This window comes from Microtus ochrogaster, assembly GCF_000317375.1.
Source record: "Microtus ochrogaster isolate Prairie Vole_2 chromosome 14 unlocalized genomic scaffold, MicOch1.0 chr14_random_1, whole genome shotgun sequence".
In the NCBI taxonomy this organism is placed as follows: Eukaryota; Metazoa; Chordata; class Mammalia; order Rodentia; family Cricetidae; genus Microtus; species Microtus ochrogaster.
In genome coordinates, this window is record NW_004949096.1 from 25312001 (window position 1) to 25325318 (window position 13318).

At 39.2% G+C, this 13318-nt stretch overlaps 1 protein-coding gene across 1 annotated transcript in view; it reads left to right on the plus strand.

Moving 5' to 3' along the window:
- Positions 1-13318, plus strand: part of Ryr3 (ryanodine receptor 3) — a 571876-nt gene that overhangs the window by 305624 nt on the left and 252934 nt on the right. Inside the window, exons 14-17 of the mRNA XM_026787730.1 lie at positions 3327-3495; positions 5700-5835; positions 6269-6364; positions 8186-8304. Coding sequence (XP_026643531.1) covers positions 3327-3495; positions 5700-5835; positions 6269-6364; positions 8186-8304 — 520 coding nt within the window. The remainder of the gene's footprint in view (positions 1-3326; positions 3496-5699; positions 5836-6268; positions 6365-8185; positions 8305-13318) is intronic.

Consider the following 13318-nt stretch of genomic DNA (forward strand, 5'->3'; position numbering starts at 1 on the left):
GGATAGGGGAGCAGGGAAGCACATATCTTAATTAAGGGAGCCATCGTAGGGTTGGGAAGAGACTTGGACCCATCAGTATTTTAAAACACAGTCTGGGTTAATTCAAACTTGTCGAAATCATGTAGCATGGATCCTTCAATTTTGTGATTCAGTCTGCTTTCTTGTGTGAAGTTTAGTGTGATTTTGTAAATTTCTGTAAAAAAATAAATCTTACAGAAGCCTGCTGGGACATTTCTAGACATTTTACCTGTAGACTATCTTTGGAAGGCTTGTCACTGTAGGCATGTTTAGTAATCGCACAGACATGGATGGTCTTTCCATTCCTATGCTTTCCATTTGCTTTCGGGAAGAAACTGAGGTTGTCAGTGTATGTACAGTCTTAGAGTTCGGTTGTGCAACTTATTCCTATCTGTTTGTGTCTTTTCAATACTATTGTAGGTGTAATTTGTATTTTAAAGTTTAGTTCAGATTATTTTAGAGACATCATTATTAAAATATTAATTATGTATCCAGAAATGTCATTGAAATTGTTTGTTTTTAAATTCTAACAGCTTTGTTTTTATATAGAGTTTTAAGAGTTTTCTCAGTAAAAGATCAGGTCATCTATGAATGAAGAGAGATTTTTTTTTCCTTTGCAACAGGAATGCCCTTTATTTTTTTCCCCACCTCTGCTCGTACTGGTTGGAACATCCAGTACAGTGTGTAATGGTGACACTGTGAGCAGATATTCTTGTTTTATTTTTAATCTTAGAAGGAAAACGTCAAAGGTTTTTTTATTTTATTTTATTTTTTTTGTATTAAGCTCCGTGCTTTCTTTAGGGTCTTTGCAAATGTCCTTTACCAAGCCATCTGTTTCTAGAAATTCACTGTGGGTTTTTTTTTTGTTTTGTTTTGATTTTTGATTTTTGTCAAATACCTTTTCTTTGCCCTGCGTTCTGATGCTCTGTTAGTAAGATTTATTACTTTAAGTGACTGAGAATAAGGTATTGACATTTCAAACTGTTACAGAATTTTGTCTTCAAACTCTAGGCTGTATGATTTTTTTCATATGTTCTGATTATTGTTGTCCTGTGCTTATTTTTATAATATGCACACTGCCTTGAGAAGCTGACTCTTTGGAAAAATACATTATCATGTCTTCTCTATAAATGTCTTTCCACTTGACTTTGTCCCTCAGTATCACCCATGCAAAGTACAGTACTGGTTAAACATCTTTAACCTCATGCTGTTACCTCATGGGTGACTTTGACCCTCAGCTCTGTCTCCTGAAGATCGCATTTTTTTTTTCAAATCAAGTCTAAAAATTCTTTTCATTGGTATGTTTAATGTTTAATTAAGTAGATGTTTATTTATAATTGTCATTTACTGCTTTTGTTTCTCTCCTTTGTTCTATCTTTTACTACCTTCTTTGGGGTTGAATACATATTTCTAGAATACTATTTAGTTTGGAGATTTTTTTTATTTTTAATGGATTTTTTCCTTAGTAATATAAATGTGCATTTAACTTGAATAACCTATTTCAGATTCATGCTAACTTAAGTAAAGCAACTTCGTTTCAGTGTTGCTCTGTCTCTCCCTCCTTCTTGTGGTAACATTGCCATGGTGACGTCTCCATCTGTTAGAAGCATAGCAGTACAGTTTTATGATGATTGCTTTACAGAATGGCTTGTTGAATCAATTAGAAGACCAAAACAGAGCATCAGATTTAAATATTTGTTTCATTATGCCTTCTCACCTTTCCCCTATTTCTTCATGTGGGCTCTGCCTTCAGTTTGGAGTCATTAACTTCCTGAGGTTTCCTTTAGCATTTCTTGTCTAATGTACTTTGATGGTTATATGTTTGACTGTAAAATACATTTGAAATTCAGGCAGTTTACAGTTCAATCATGGAATTTACTTTATATCTTCTTGGGGCCCCGCATTCACCAAGATGTAAAAGGATGGCATGGTCTTTGATCAGTTCTTGCCCTTAGTCTGCCCTGCCCTTTTGGAAGCCTTTGCTCTGAACCTGATTGAAAAGCATCACTAACCTAAAAGACAATAAACTCCCACTGTTCTTGCCAAGGTTTGTTTATCAGCAAACAAACAAACAAACAAAACATCACTTCCCAATTACTTACACACACACACACCACACACCCGGCCAGTTTTCAGAATCCTGAATTTATTTAATTTTATTAAGTTTTTTTTTTTTTATATACATCGGGTTTACTGAGTTCCCTTTTCCAGCTCTTCTGGATTCTTCACACTCAGTGGAGTTCTTATTTCTCCCGGTCACCGCAGGATCTTTTAGAAGAAAGAACAATATTGACAAATCCATGCCTCAGAAGTGACAACTTTGCAACAGCTAGGAAATGAAAGAGGAAAAGTAATTTGGAAACAGACTCTTGTCTTCCATCTCATCCGAGACAGCAACAGTATGCAGCAGCCTTCTAAGAAGGCAAATCCAGATCATAGCACAGGAACAGAGCAAGAGGGAACTGTGAAGAAAGAGTTAAAATTCCACTGTGTTTTTTCTTCACCCTCTATACAGTTGCTAAGAACTGTGTAGGATGGCAAATGAGCAAAGATATTGACAGCAGCCCTTTAAGTTTAACATTAAGAAGGAGCAGAAGTCAAGAGGAATAGACACTGAAGCTAAGAGGGATAAGCTAAGCCTGGCAAGGAAGCTGTGTGCAGAGGGAGGGATTCTGGGGCAGAAGGATCCAGAGGTGGGAAATGGACACAGAGAGCAAAGGCAACATTAACACTTAGAAGACAGAAAGCAGGTGTTTGCACACATGCAAATACTTGGACATAGGAAGTACGTGGGAAGGGAGAGAATACAGGACAGTGTAGATGGAGAGACCCCCACCTCTTCCAGTCTTGTGTTTCACCTATTCTAAGAAGGTGTCATAGATTGAAAGAACAGTATGGTAGGTTAATACCTTTGCTATTTTTTTTCAAGTGTTTCTTTAAAGAGAAAGTGTGACAGACAGACAAGGGTGAATGGAAGGGAACCATCTGTCACAGATAGAAACTGACACCCTAATAACCACAGTCAACATTCCCTCCTTAGATTACACAGAAATCATCATTAGAGACTCAGTGAAGACCAGTTTGGTGTTGAGTGCTGAACATAGCAATGCAACAGGATAAATAGTAAGCTGCTTGAAAATAAATGTGCCAAAAAGAATCATGTTTCCTTGTTTATGACATTGCTTTAAATGGATACAAACATCTTGGGGTTGTTGGTGCAATGACCACCCCAGCAGGTAGTTCACTGTTTCCGGTATGCAGCTAGAAGGACCCAGTAGCCTTAGTCACTGCCCTGCTGTTTGTTGTAGTGGAAACAACCGCACAGCTGCCCCTGTCACCTTGCCAATTGAAGAGGTCCTGCAGACCCTACACGACTTGATTGCCTACTTCCAGCCACCAGAGGAGGAGATGCAACATGAAGACAAACAGAATAAGCTCCGGTCTCTCAAAAACAGACAGAATCTTTTCAAGGAGGAGGTAAGTCAAGAAAGAAAGACTGATGATTGATTGATTGACTGATCAATCAATTGATTGATTCTGTTTTCATTCAGAGATGAACTATCCCTATGGATATATCTCTGTTTATAGGAATACACATATTAATGAGCAGACTCGAGAATAAGAAGCTTCCCAGAAGCTGGAAAGAAAAGAATTTACTGGGAGATTGATATTCCCTGACAACCACCAGTGATAGATTAGTGATGGTTGACCCATTCAGGCTGTTTAGGATTTGATGCTTCGTTGAGTAGCTGTATCTAGAATCCACTAACAATAAATAAGCTTGTTATAGCATGTGTTGTTTCTGATCCGCAAATTTTGGGATATGTCAGAATTACCTAGGAAACCACTTTGAAAAAAATTGCAAGTGCTCATATTCGACCACAACAGAAGTATCTGGGAAACAGGTTTGAAGGATACGGATGATGGCCTTTTAGACAGTGAATATCTGAGTCACTGGGGTAGGGACTGAATGTGAAGAAAACATTAAATGGCAGTTTGGTGTCTTGAGACTCAACCTATTCTGGCTCCATTCCTGCCTGCAGGTGACCTTAGATAAGTCATGGCTTCCTCTGAACTTGGGCATGATGGTCTGGTACTGTTAGGCTGCAGTGGACTTCCCCAGCACTCTGTGCCTGAAGACTCATCCCAAGTTATTGATGTGGGATTACAACAATCGCTGTCCAGTCTATAGATCTTAGCAGAGTAGGACTTGGATTCCTTCTGAGTGTGCCATAGACTATTGAGAGGACATTCACCATCTCCTCCCTCTATATTAGTAATAACTACGTACACATGTTCTCGTGGGGTGTCATCATCCTGTAAGAATGCTGGAAAAGGGGTTGAAGATGCTCTTTAGGTTTCTGTAATTGCCTTGATGGGTTACCAGTCTAGGGTAGTAACCCGTCTGGCAGTTCAGTTATTCCAGGGTCCCGGAGAGGCGCTATCTGTAAGATATGAGCTAGAAAAGAGGAAGGAGGCCAAGCTGGAATTCCTGTCGAAGCCTCAGTTTATTAGAGATGGGGTACAACTTACATAGGGTATGGAGTTGGGGGGTGGGTACAGGGGCCTGAGCTCTTGCCACATAGTTCACGTTGGTCACGTGGTCCAAGTTGGTCACGTAGGCAGGAGGTTATCTTCGGTCAGGTCACTGTAGGCCAAGAAGTCAGGAGTTGCCACACCTAGTTCCCTAGGTAGTTTGGAATGTGAAGTGGGTTCTGCTAACAGATAGCTCTCCATTAACAGCCAATTTGGGTGTGGGGTAGGCTCTGTCAATAGAATGATTCCTAACATAATTAGGGGTGTGGGGTTCTCTGCAGACTCCCCTAGGGTGATGGTTCCTGCAATGATTTTAGGAGAAAATTGGCTCCTAACAGGTTTCTTTTCTCTAAACCCCACTTAGGGTAAGAAAAGTGAATGTGGTGGTCTGATTTGCATCACTTGCATGAATGAATTTCTCTTTTTACTAAAGATAGATTTTTTTTCATACAAGATATTCTGATCATAGTTAACCCTCACCAAATTCCTCCCAGATGCTTCCCACACACCCCCACCTAAATCCACACCCTTTCTTTCTCACTCTAATTAGAGAACAAAAAAAAATCACTAAAAAAAATAAAACATAAAAAAAGAATAGGACAAAATAAAGAGAAAAAAGATACACCCTGCTTTTTTAAAAAAAGGGTACAAGAAACACGGATGCAGAGACAAACAGACTCACACACACCAAAATTCCATAAAAACACAAAATCAGAAACCATAACATGAATGAGATTTCTTAAATTCGAGGTTTAGGAAGGAAGTGGGAGCTTTACCCAGAGCAGTTCCTGACTGAGTCAGAACCGTGTCTCATCAGACGGAAGGGAAGTTTGCGCGTGTCTCATTCACACTCTGTCTTCCTTGCTGTGCCCTTGGACTGAGTTAAACACAGCATATGGGGACAAAACCGTTACGAGAGACTGCTGACTCACCCCACAAATGGATGTTATTTAGGTCTTCGAGGCATTAAAAAAAATGTGTATTTTGTTTTTAAGAAGAAAAAACTCTGCTGGCTCAATGAAAATCTGTGGCCATATAAGTACTGTCTGTTTTAGGAGGTGAAGGATATGGGGGGGGGATGAACTTAGGGGTCCACCGTGCCTTTTTTTGTCAAGAATGCTCATCTCTTCCTCAACTCTCCTCAGGGAATGTTGGCCCTGGTATTGAATTGCATTGATCGCTTAAATATCTACAATAGCGTAGCACACTTTGCAGGGATCGCAAGGGAAGAGAGTGGCATGGCCTGGAAAGAAATTCTAAACCTGCTCTACAAGTTGCTAGGTGAGTACACACGCAGCGCCTCCTCCCGGGGAAGATGCGCAAAGCTAAATCATATGGGTTGTTGATGTGAAACTTAGAATTCCTTGGAGGCCATTTGTTGAAGATTCTCTTCTAACCTGGTTAATCATTGTGAACCAGTAGCTTGTTGTACTTTCCAAATTAGAGCTAGATAGAATTGTCAGCTGTGGTAGCCAAGTGTGTAAGCCAAGATATGTAGCCAGTGTACACAGCAGAAGTGCATGTAAGAGAGGGAGTAAGTGAGAGAATTTTAATTGCCCTAAGTGTAGGAATGGGGAGGTATCAAAGGGTAACAAAGTGAGATGGCCGTTCAGGACCTTTTCGGAGCTAAGCTTGTGAATCACTCAACAGCTTTCAAGTTCACACCATCACTGTGCCCTTTAACCTACATGATCAATTTTTCCCTCGGTTTCAGCTGCTCTCATCCGTGGAAACAGAAACAACTGTGCTCAATTCTCCAATAACCTTGATTGGTTAATTAGTAAACTGGACAGACTAGAATCTTCCTCAGGTAAGAATTAAGAACAGCAACAACGAAGTTTAACTGTGGAAGAATAATTTTATTCCCCTTTTGTAGAAATGAAAACAGAGTTGACTCATTTCCATTTGGTGGCCACTAATCCTCAATTCAACAACAACAAGAAAATAAGCAACTTTCAAATGCTTCCTGACAGGACTATGCCTTTATTTAACAGAATCTAACTTGGACTTCTTTAATCCTTCTCTGTGGCTGAGGATTCATTCTGTGCTTTTGCCTCTACTCTATGGCCCTTCACACACTCCCACCCAGTGGTGCTGGCCTCCTCCTGCTCCCTTATTCTCTGGGTACTTAGAATGAATTCCCCCTTTGCATTTCAGTTTAGCAGAATTGAAGGATGACCTTTAACTTCAAAGTAAACAATCCTCACCCACCTACCCCCAATGGCCTTTTGTATCACATCTATGGCCCTTCCTGATGACTCTCGGAGAAGCGAGCATCATGGTCATCATTGGAAGTAACCACTCACAAGGCTGAGCAGTTCGCTTCAGAGATGAGTGCATCCTATAGGAAGCTGCAATGTTTTGGTGCTTTTCTAGTCTAGAGCTGGCAGGTGTTTGAGGAAACCAGCCAAGGAATGGTCCCCCAAGGACCACTGTCCTGCTCACATCATTTTAAGCTTCTTTTCTCTCTGGTGCCTTCTTTTGTTAGTGAAATTATATTTCAGGACACGTTAAGAACACCTTGATTGAATAAAACCAAATTAAGGGATTTTTAAAAACAAAACCAATGACGCTTTTGGCCAGCTACTTCCCTTGGATTCTCACCAGGATGTTAACCTTGTATGTGCCATGCTTCAGGAATATTTGTTTACCTTAGGGCCTCAAACTGTGCATAGAAACCCATCCACTGTGCCAATGAATACAGTGTGTTTCTCAAGCTCATAGGTCATGTGGGATTCCCCTCTGTATGCTGTGAATATGTTTTATTACCATTGGTTAATGAATAAAGCTGCTTTGGCCAATGGCTTAGCAGAGCAAAGCCATGTGGAAAATCTTAACAGAGATATAGAGAAAAAGTAGGCGGAGTCAAGGAGACATCACGTAACCGCCGAAGGAGACAGATGCCAGATCCTTACCACAGCCTTGTGCCAATACATAGATTAATACAAGTGGGTTAATTCAAGATGGAAGAGCTATCTAGAAATATGCCTGAGTCATTGGCCAAAATAGCTTTATTCATTAACCAATGATAATAAAACATATTCACAGCATACAGAGGGGAATCCTACATCAAAAACTTTATTAACTACATTAGGACATCAAAAATAACCCCTAATTTCTGTTCTTAGAAAAGTACTTATTCTGAGGATAAAGTCAGAATAGTTCTAAATTGCTTGAATGATCTTTATAATCCATAGGTAAATTGGGCAACTGCTTATATGGATAGATAGATAGATAGATAGATAGATAGATAGATAGATAGATAGATAGATAGATAGATAGATAGATGTACATATGTATGTATTTAAATGAAGTATTGTCTGGTTTGATCAGTTTAATGATCCCACTTTACAACTGCTTTCATGTATTTGACAAAGATCATGTTACTAGGAAAGGGAGGATTAAGTTAGTGTTGAATTAAAATCACCTCTAAACTACAGGCTATGTGGCTTTGGGACCCCTGGAATCTACCGAAAATTTCTACATCTCTCTTCTGGCTGGGAAGGTTTAGTAAAGTCAACAAACTGTGGCGCTTTAGCCCCTTAGGAAGCTCCTTTTACCTCGAATTTCTAAATCTGGCCAGTTCTGCAGCTTGCTGAATGGCCAGATGATTGTTATGGCGTTCATGCAGGTATCTTGGAGGTCTTGCACTGCATCTTGATTGAAAGCCCAGAAGCCTTAAACCTGATAGCAGAGGGTCACATCAAGTCCATCATCTCCCTCCTGGACAAGCACGGGCGGAATCACAAGGTGGGTACGGAAGGAAGTCACTCCTGGTGGCTGGTTTGCCTGCCTTCTCTTTCCTTCGCTCTAATATCCATTCTGTGTTGTTGGAAGCGTGACGTGCAGTCTCTTGATGATTATGACAAAAGCTTTGGGAGACTGGGATTCTGAAAATCTACAGACACACTCCAAGATAGCCAGCCTCACTGAATCTTAAATGATCTGGGTGTCCCCAGCTTCCCAAGCCCAACTCATCATCATTAGTCCTTTGAACACACATCTCACTGTGGGGTCAGTTGAACAAGACTGGCTCTCATTCTAGGATCTGTAAGTTTAGCAGTGCGTGATTTGATAGGACATGTGGGGTAGAGCTGAGTGGCCAGGAATTCGACGGGGTGAAGTTTAGTCCCCAGTTCTTTCCTATCATCGTTTTGTGGGAAAGGGAAATACATGTTGGGATGTGTTTCAGTCCAGGAAAAGGAGCCCCTGCAGCACTGACTACATCATATGCAATAGCCTGAGGAAGCAGAAAAGCTATGGTCCTTAACATCTGTGAAATTGCTTGGCAAAGAAGAAAACTATGTGGGGTTTGTAATTGCTTTCTCAGATGTGGTAAATCAAAAGCGAGCATGAGGCTTGAGCCTTAGTCCAGCTTCTATGCATTCCAACATGTTCCTCCCTGTCTTCAAAATGTAGTAAAAATGACTGATGAGCGTAGAAGAAATGTATGGCTTGGGCCACAATCAAAGAAAAAGAAGCCATGAAAAGGAGGGTTGCCCTGGGTTCATTACACAGGGGCCTTACTACAGTCCTTGCACATAAAGCACTTCAGAAAATAGCCAGCCTCCTTATAACTTCCCGCATCCAAAAAGCATTGCCTGGATGGCATTTGATGACCACTTGACTGTTGTTCTGCCCATTCCACAACTGAGGAAATTGAGGCCTGGTGAACTAAAGACGTGGGATGACTGTGCATTTGAGCAAAACCCTGTTTCAAAACAAAGTCTGATCAGGGTACCCTATGTTTATATGTGATAGATTTTTGTGCCCTGAGTGTCCTAGGCTCAAAGTATCACTCGTGTCTTAGGGGAAGAACAATTTGCTGTGTGTAGACCAGAGAACTCTTACACTTCACTTTTGCTTAGGAAATGCCAATGACGTCTTCCTCTATCTGAAGTTCTGTGCTTTCTACAGCTTCAGCATTTCAAACTTTCATGTTCACTGAATTTCCATGAAGACAGTGACACAATGTAAAGAATTCTGGAGGCTCAGGGAACGTAAGCAGCAGGCATCTGTTGATGATACAGTGATGACAACAGTGACAAACACTGTTTCTTTTTTCCATTTTTCCCTTTTTTATTTTTTTATTGAGCTATACACTTTTCTCAGTTCCCTTTCCTTTGTCCCACCTCCTCTTCAACCCTCTCCCATGGTCCCCATGCTCCTAGTTTACTCAGGAAATCTTGTCTTTTTCTACTTCCCATGTAGATTAGATCCATGTATGTCTCTCTTAGGGTTCTCATTGTTGTCTAGGTTCTCTGGGATTGTGATTTGTATGCTTTTCTTTGCTTTATGTCTAAAAGCCACTTATGAGTGAGTACATATGATAATTGTCTTTCTGTGTCTGGGTTACTTCACTCTATATAATGTTTTCTAGATCAATCCATTTGCCTGAAAATTTCAAGATGTCATTATTTTTTCTGCTGTGTAGTATACTCCACATTTTCCTTATTCATTCTTTGGTCGAGGGGCATTTAGTTGTTTCCAAGTTCTGGCTATGACAAACAATGCTGCTATGAACACAGTTGAGCACATGTCCTTGTGTCACAATTGAGATTGTATTCTGCTAAATTACAGAAAGTGTTTATGATTTTTGGGTTCTCTTATGTAAACTATTATACCATCAGCAAATAGTGAGAGTTTGCCTTCTTTTCTGATTTGTATCCCATTGATCTCCTTTTGTTGTCTAATTGTTCTTGCTAGGACTTCAAGAACTTGAATAGATATGGAAAGAGTGGACAACCTTGTCTTGTTTCTGATTTCGGTATGGTTTTTGTGAATTTCTCTCCATTTAGTTTGATGTTGGATGTTGGCTTGCTGTATATTGCCTTTATTATGTTTAGGTATGTTCCTTGTATTCCTGACCTCTCCAAGACCTTTATCATGAAGGGATGTTGTATTTTGTTGAAGGCTTTTTCAGCATCTAATGAGATAATTGTGGTTTACATTTTTCAGTTTGCTTATATGTTGGATTCATTGACAGATTTTCATATGTTGAACCATCCCTACATGTCCGGGATGAAACCATCTTGATCATGGTGGATGATTTTTCTGATGTGTTCTTGAATTCAATTTGCCAGAATTTATTGTGTATTTTTGCATCAATGTTCATGAGTGAGATTGTCTGTAATTCTCTTTTTTAGTGATGTCTTTATTGTTTTGGGTATCAGGGTAATTGAAGTCTCATAAAAAAGAGTTTGGCAATGTTCCTTCTGTTTCTATTGTGTGGAACAGTTTGAGGAGTATTGGTATTAGTTCTTTGAAAATCTTGTAGAATTCTGAGCTGAAACCATCTGGTCCTGGGCTTTTTTTGGTTGGGAGACTTTTGATGACTGTTTCTATTTCTTCAGCAGTTATAGGTCTGTTTAATTTGCTTATCTGGTATTTATTTAATTTTGATAAGTGATATTTATCCAGAAAGTTGGCCATTTCCTTTAAGTTTTCCAATTTTGTGGAATACAGGTTTTGAAATATGACCTGATGATTCTCTGAATTTCCTCTGTGTCTGTTGTTATGTCCCCCTTTTCATTTTTGATTTTGTTAATTTAAATATTCTCTCTCTGCCTTTTGGTTATTTTGGATAAAGGTTTGTCTATTTTGTTGATTTTTCTTGAAGAACCAACTCTTTGTCTCAGTGATTCTTTATATTGTTTTCTTTGTTTCTATTTTGTTTATTTCAGCTCTCAATTTGATTTTTTCCTGCCATCTAGTTCTTTTGAGTGAGTTTGCTTCTTTTTGTTCTAGAGTTTTCAATAAAAAAAGAAAGAAAAATTTTTCTCCAACCCTTTACTCTGAGGCAATGTCTGTCTTTGAGGTTGAGGTATGTTTCTTGAATGCAACAGATTAGATTCTGTTTTCGTATCTAATCTGTTAGCCTGTGTCTTTTTATAGGTGAGTTGAGTCTATTTATATTAAGGGAAATTAATGATCAGTGATTGCTGTCTCCTGCTATTTTAGTTTCCGTTGTTGGTGATGTTATTTTGTGTGTTTTTCTCTTCTTTGGGATTTGCTGCTGTGAGATCATCTATTGACTGTGTTTTTGTTGATGTAGCCAACTGCGTTGGGTTGGAGTTTTCCTTCTAATTTTTCATTTTCTCTTTAAGGGCCCCAAACATTCTCCTAAAGTTATTTTTAGGTCATTTTTTTCTGCTTAATCTATATTTGGTTGTTCAAGTCCTGCTTTGGGGGCCACTAGTTTTTATTGGTGCCGTGTTGCTCTTTGTGGTGTTGTGTGTCCTTACCTTGTCCCCCATGCTTACCTCTGGTTGGTGTAGTTGAGGCTGTCTGTTCCTTTGGTGATTAATCTTCCAGGTGCCATGAATCCAAGGCTCAGATGGTTGCTCCTCATGGTGCAGTCAGGGCCACAGTCCCAGTCCCTCTGTGTTCCTGTAGGTCACTCAGTGCTCCAAACACTGTTTCTTTTGCCAAGTACTTGGAATGCCATCTACCACTTTCTGTGTTCACAAACATCCTCCTTACTCTTCACCATGCCCCCATGAAGTGGTTATTATTATTATTATTATTATTATTATTATTATTATTATTTCCACTTGGCAGAAGCAGAACATGGACTCCTGCTATTATCCAATATTCCAGGAACCTCTCAGCTAATCGATGACATGCTAGAAGCAAACATTTACAGTTCTTACCAGTGTCTCAATCTGAACGTGATGAATATTGTCCTTATGGCTCAAATATCTTGAGAATATATTAATTTTATTTTTAGAATTATGTAAATAAAAAAATCTTCAAAGTGGAACCTCTACAATTAAAGGCCATTATATGCTAACACTAAAGCTTAAGGGCTTCCATTGTTCGTGAAAGTGGGCTTTATAGAGTTTATGTATACAGTGGAGGTTGAGAATCCATTGTTATCTCATAGCATCTCCCGATATTTGCTTAGAATCAAGACTGTATGTAAGTGCAGCCACTTTATCCTATTTAAGTTGTTAGCTTGTTCACTATTTAGAAAGCATTGCTTCTCATCTGAAGCTTTACTTCATTTGCTATCACAAGTTATAAGAAAGAATGTAATCTTTACCAAAAGGAGAGAAGTGGGTTGTGGGATCCACTCCATTCAGTTTTCTAATCCGCTCTCTCCTTTGACCTTCCAGTGACTTTATTCTTGTGGGTCGATCCACGGCTTCTCTCTTTCAGATTCTCCAGGACCTATCTACGGTCTTCTCTTGTCAATTAAAAAGCAACTTTTGTCCACTCTTCAAAAGTTAATTTCAATTCCACTCTTCTCATGAAAGTTCAATATCCCAGTTGTAACTGATCTCCTCACTTCTGCTCTTAGAGAATGTTTTTGTGTTATAACAACTGTTCTAATTTGCACTTCACTGTGATTATTTTCACAGAATATTTCTCTTACCCATTCTAAGTTACCTCATGATCAAGACTGTCATTGTGGTCAGTAGAGGGTCAAGTTCGTGTACTTAATGATGCAGGCATCCATACATGCTTGTCAAATGTTGAATAAACAACAATAGTGAGTGAATAGGACCCAAGTCTACTCCTGTCTCACCTTGAACTGATGGAAGACTAGACATGTGAACATGGCTTGTCTTACAGAATGACAGGATAATCAGTGAAAAGAAACATTGTCACTAGCACTGATTTGCTTGGCAAAAAGAAAAATTGATAAAAAAAAGATATAGCACTTGTATAATATTTTCCCACAGAGTTAGCTTTTATTAATAAAATAATGATTATTTAATAATAATTAATAATGATAATGTGTTCATCTTCTTGCTTCCCT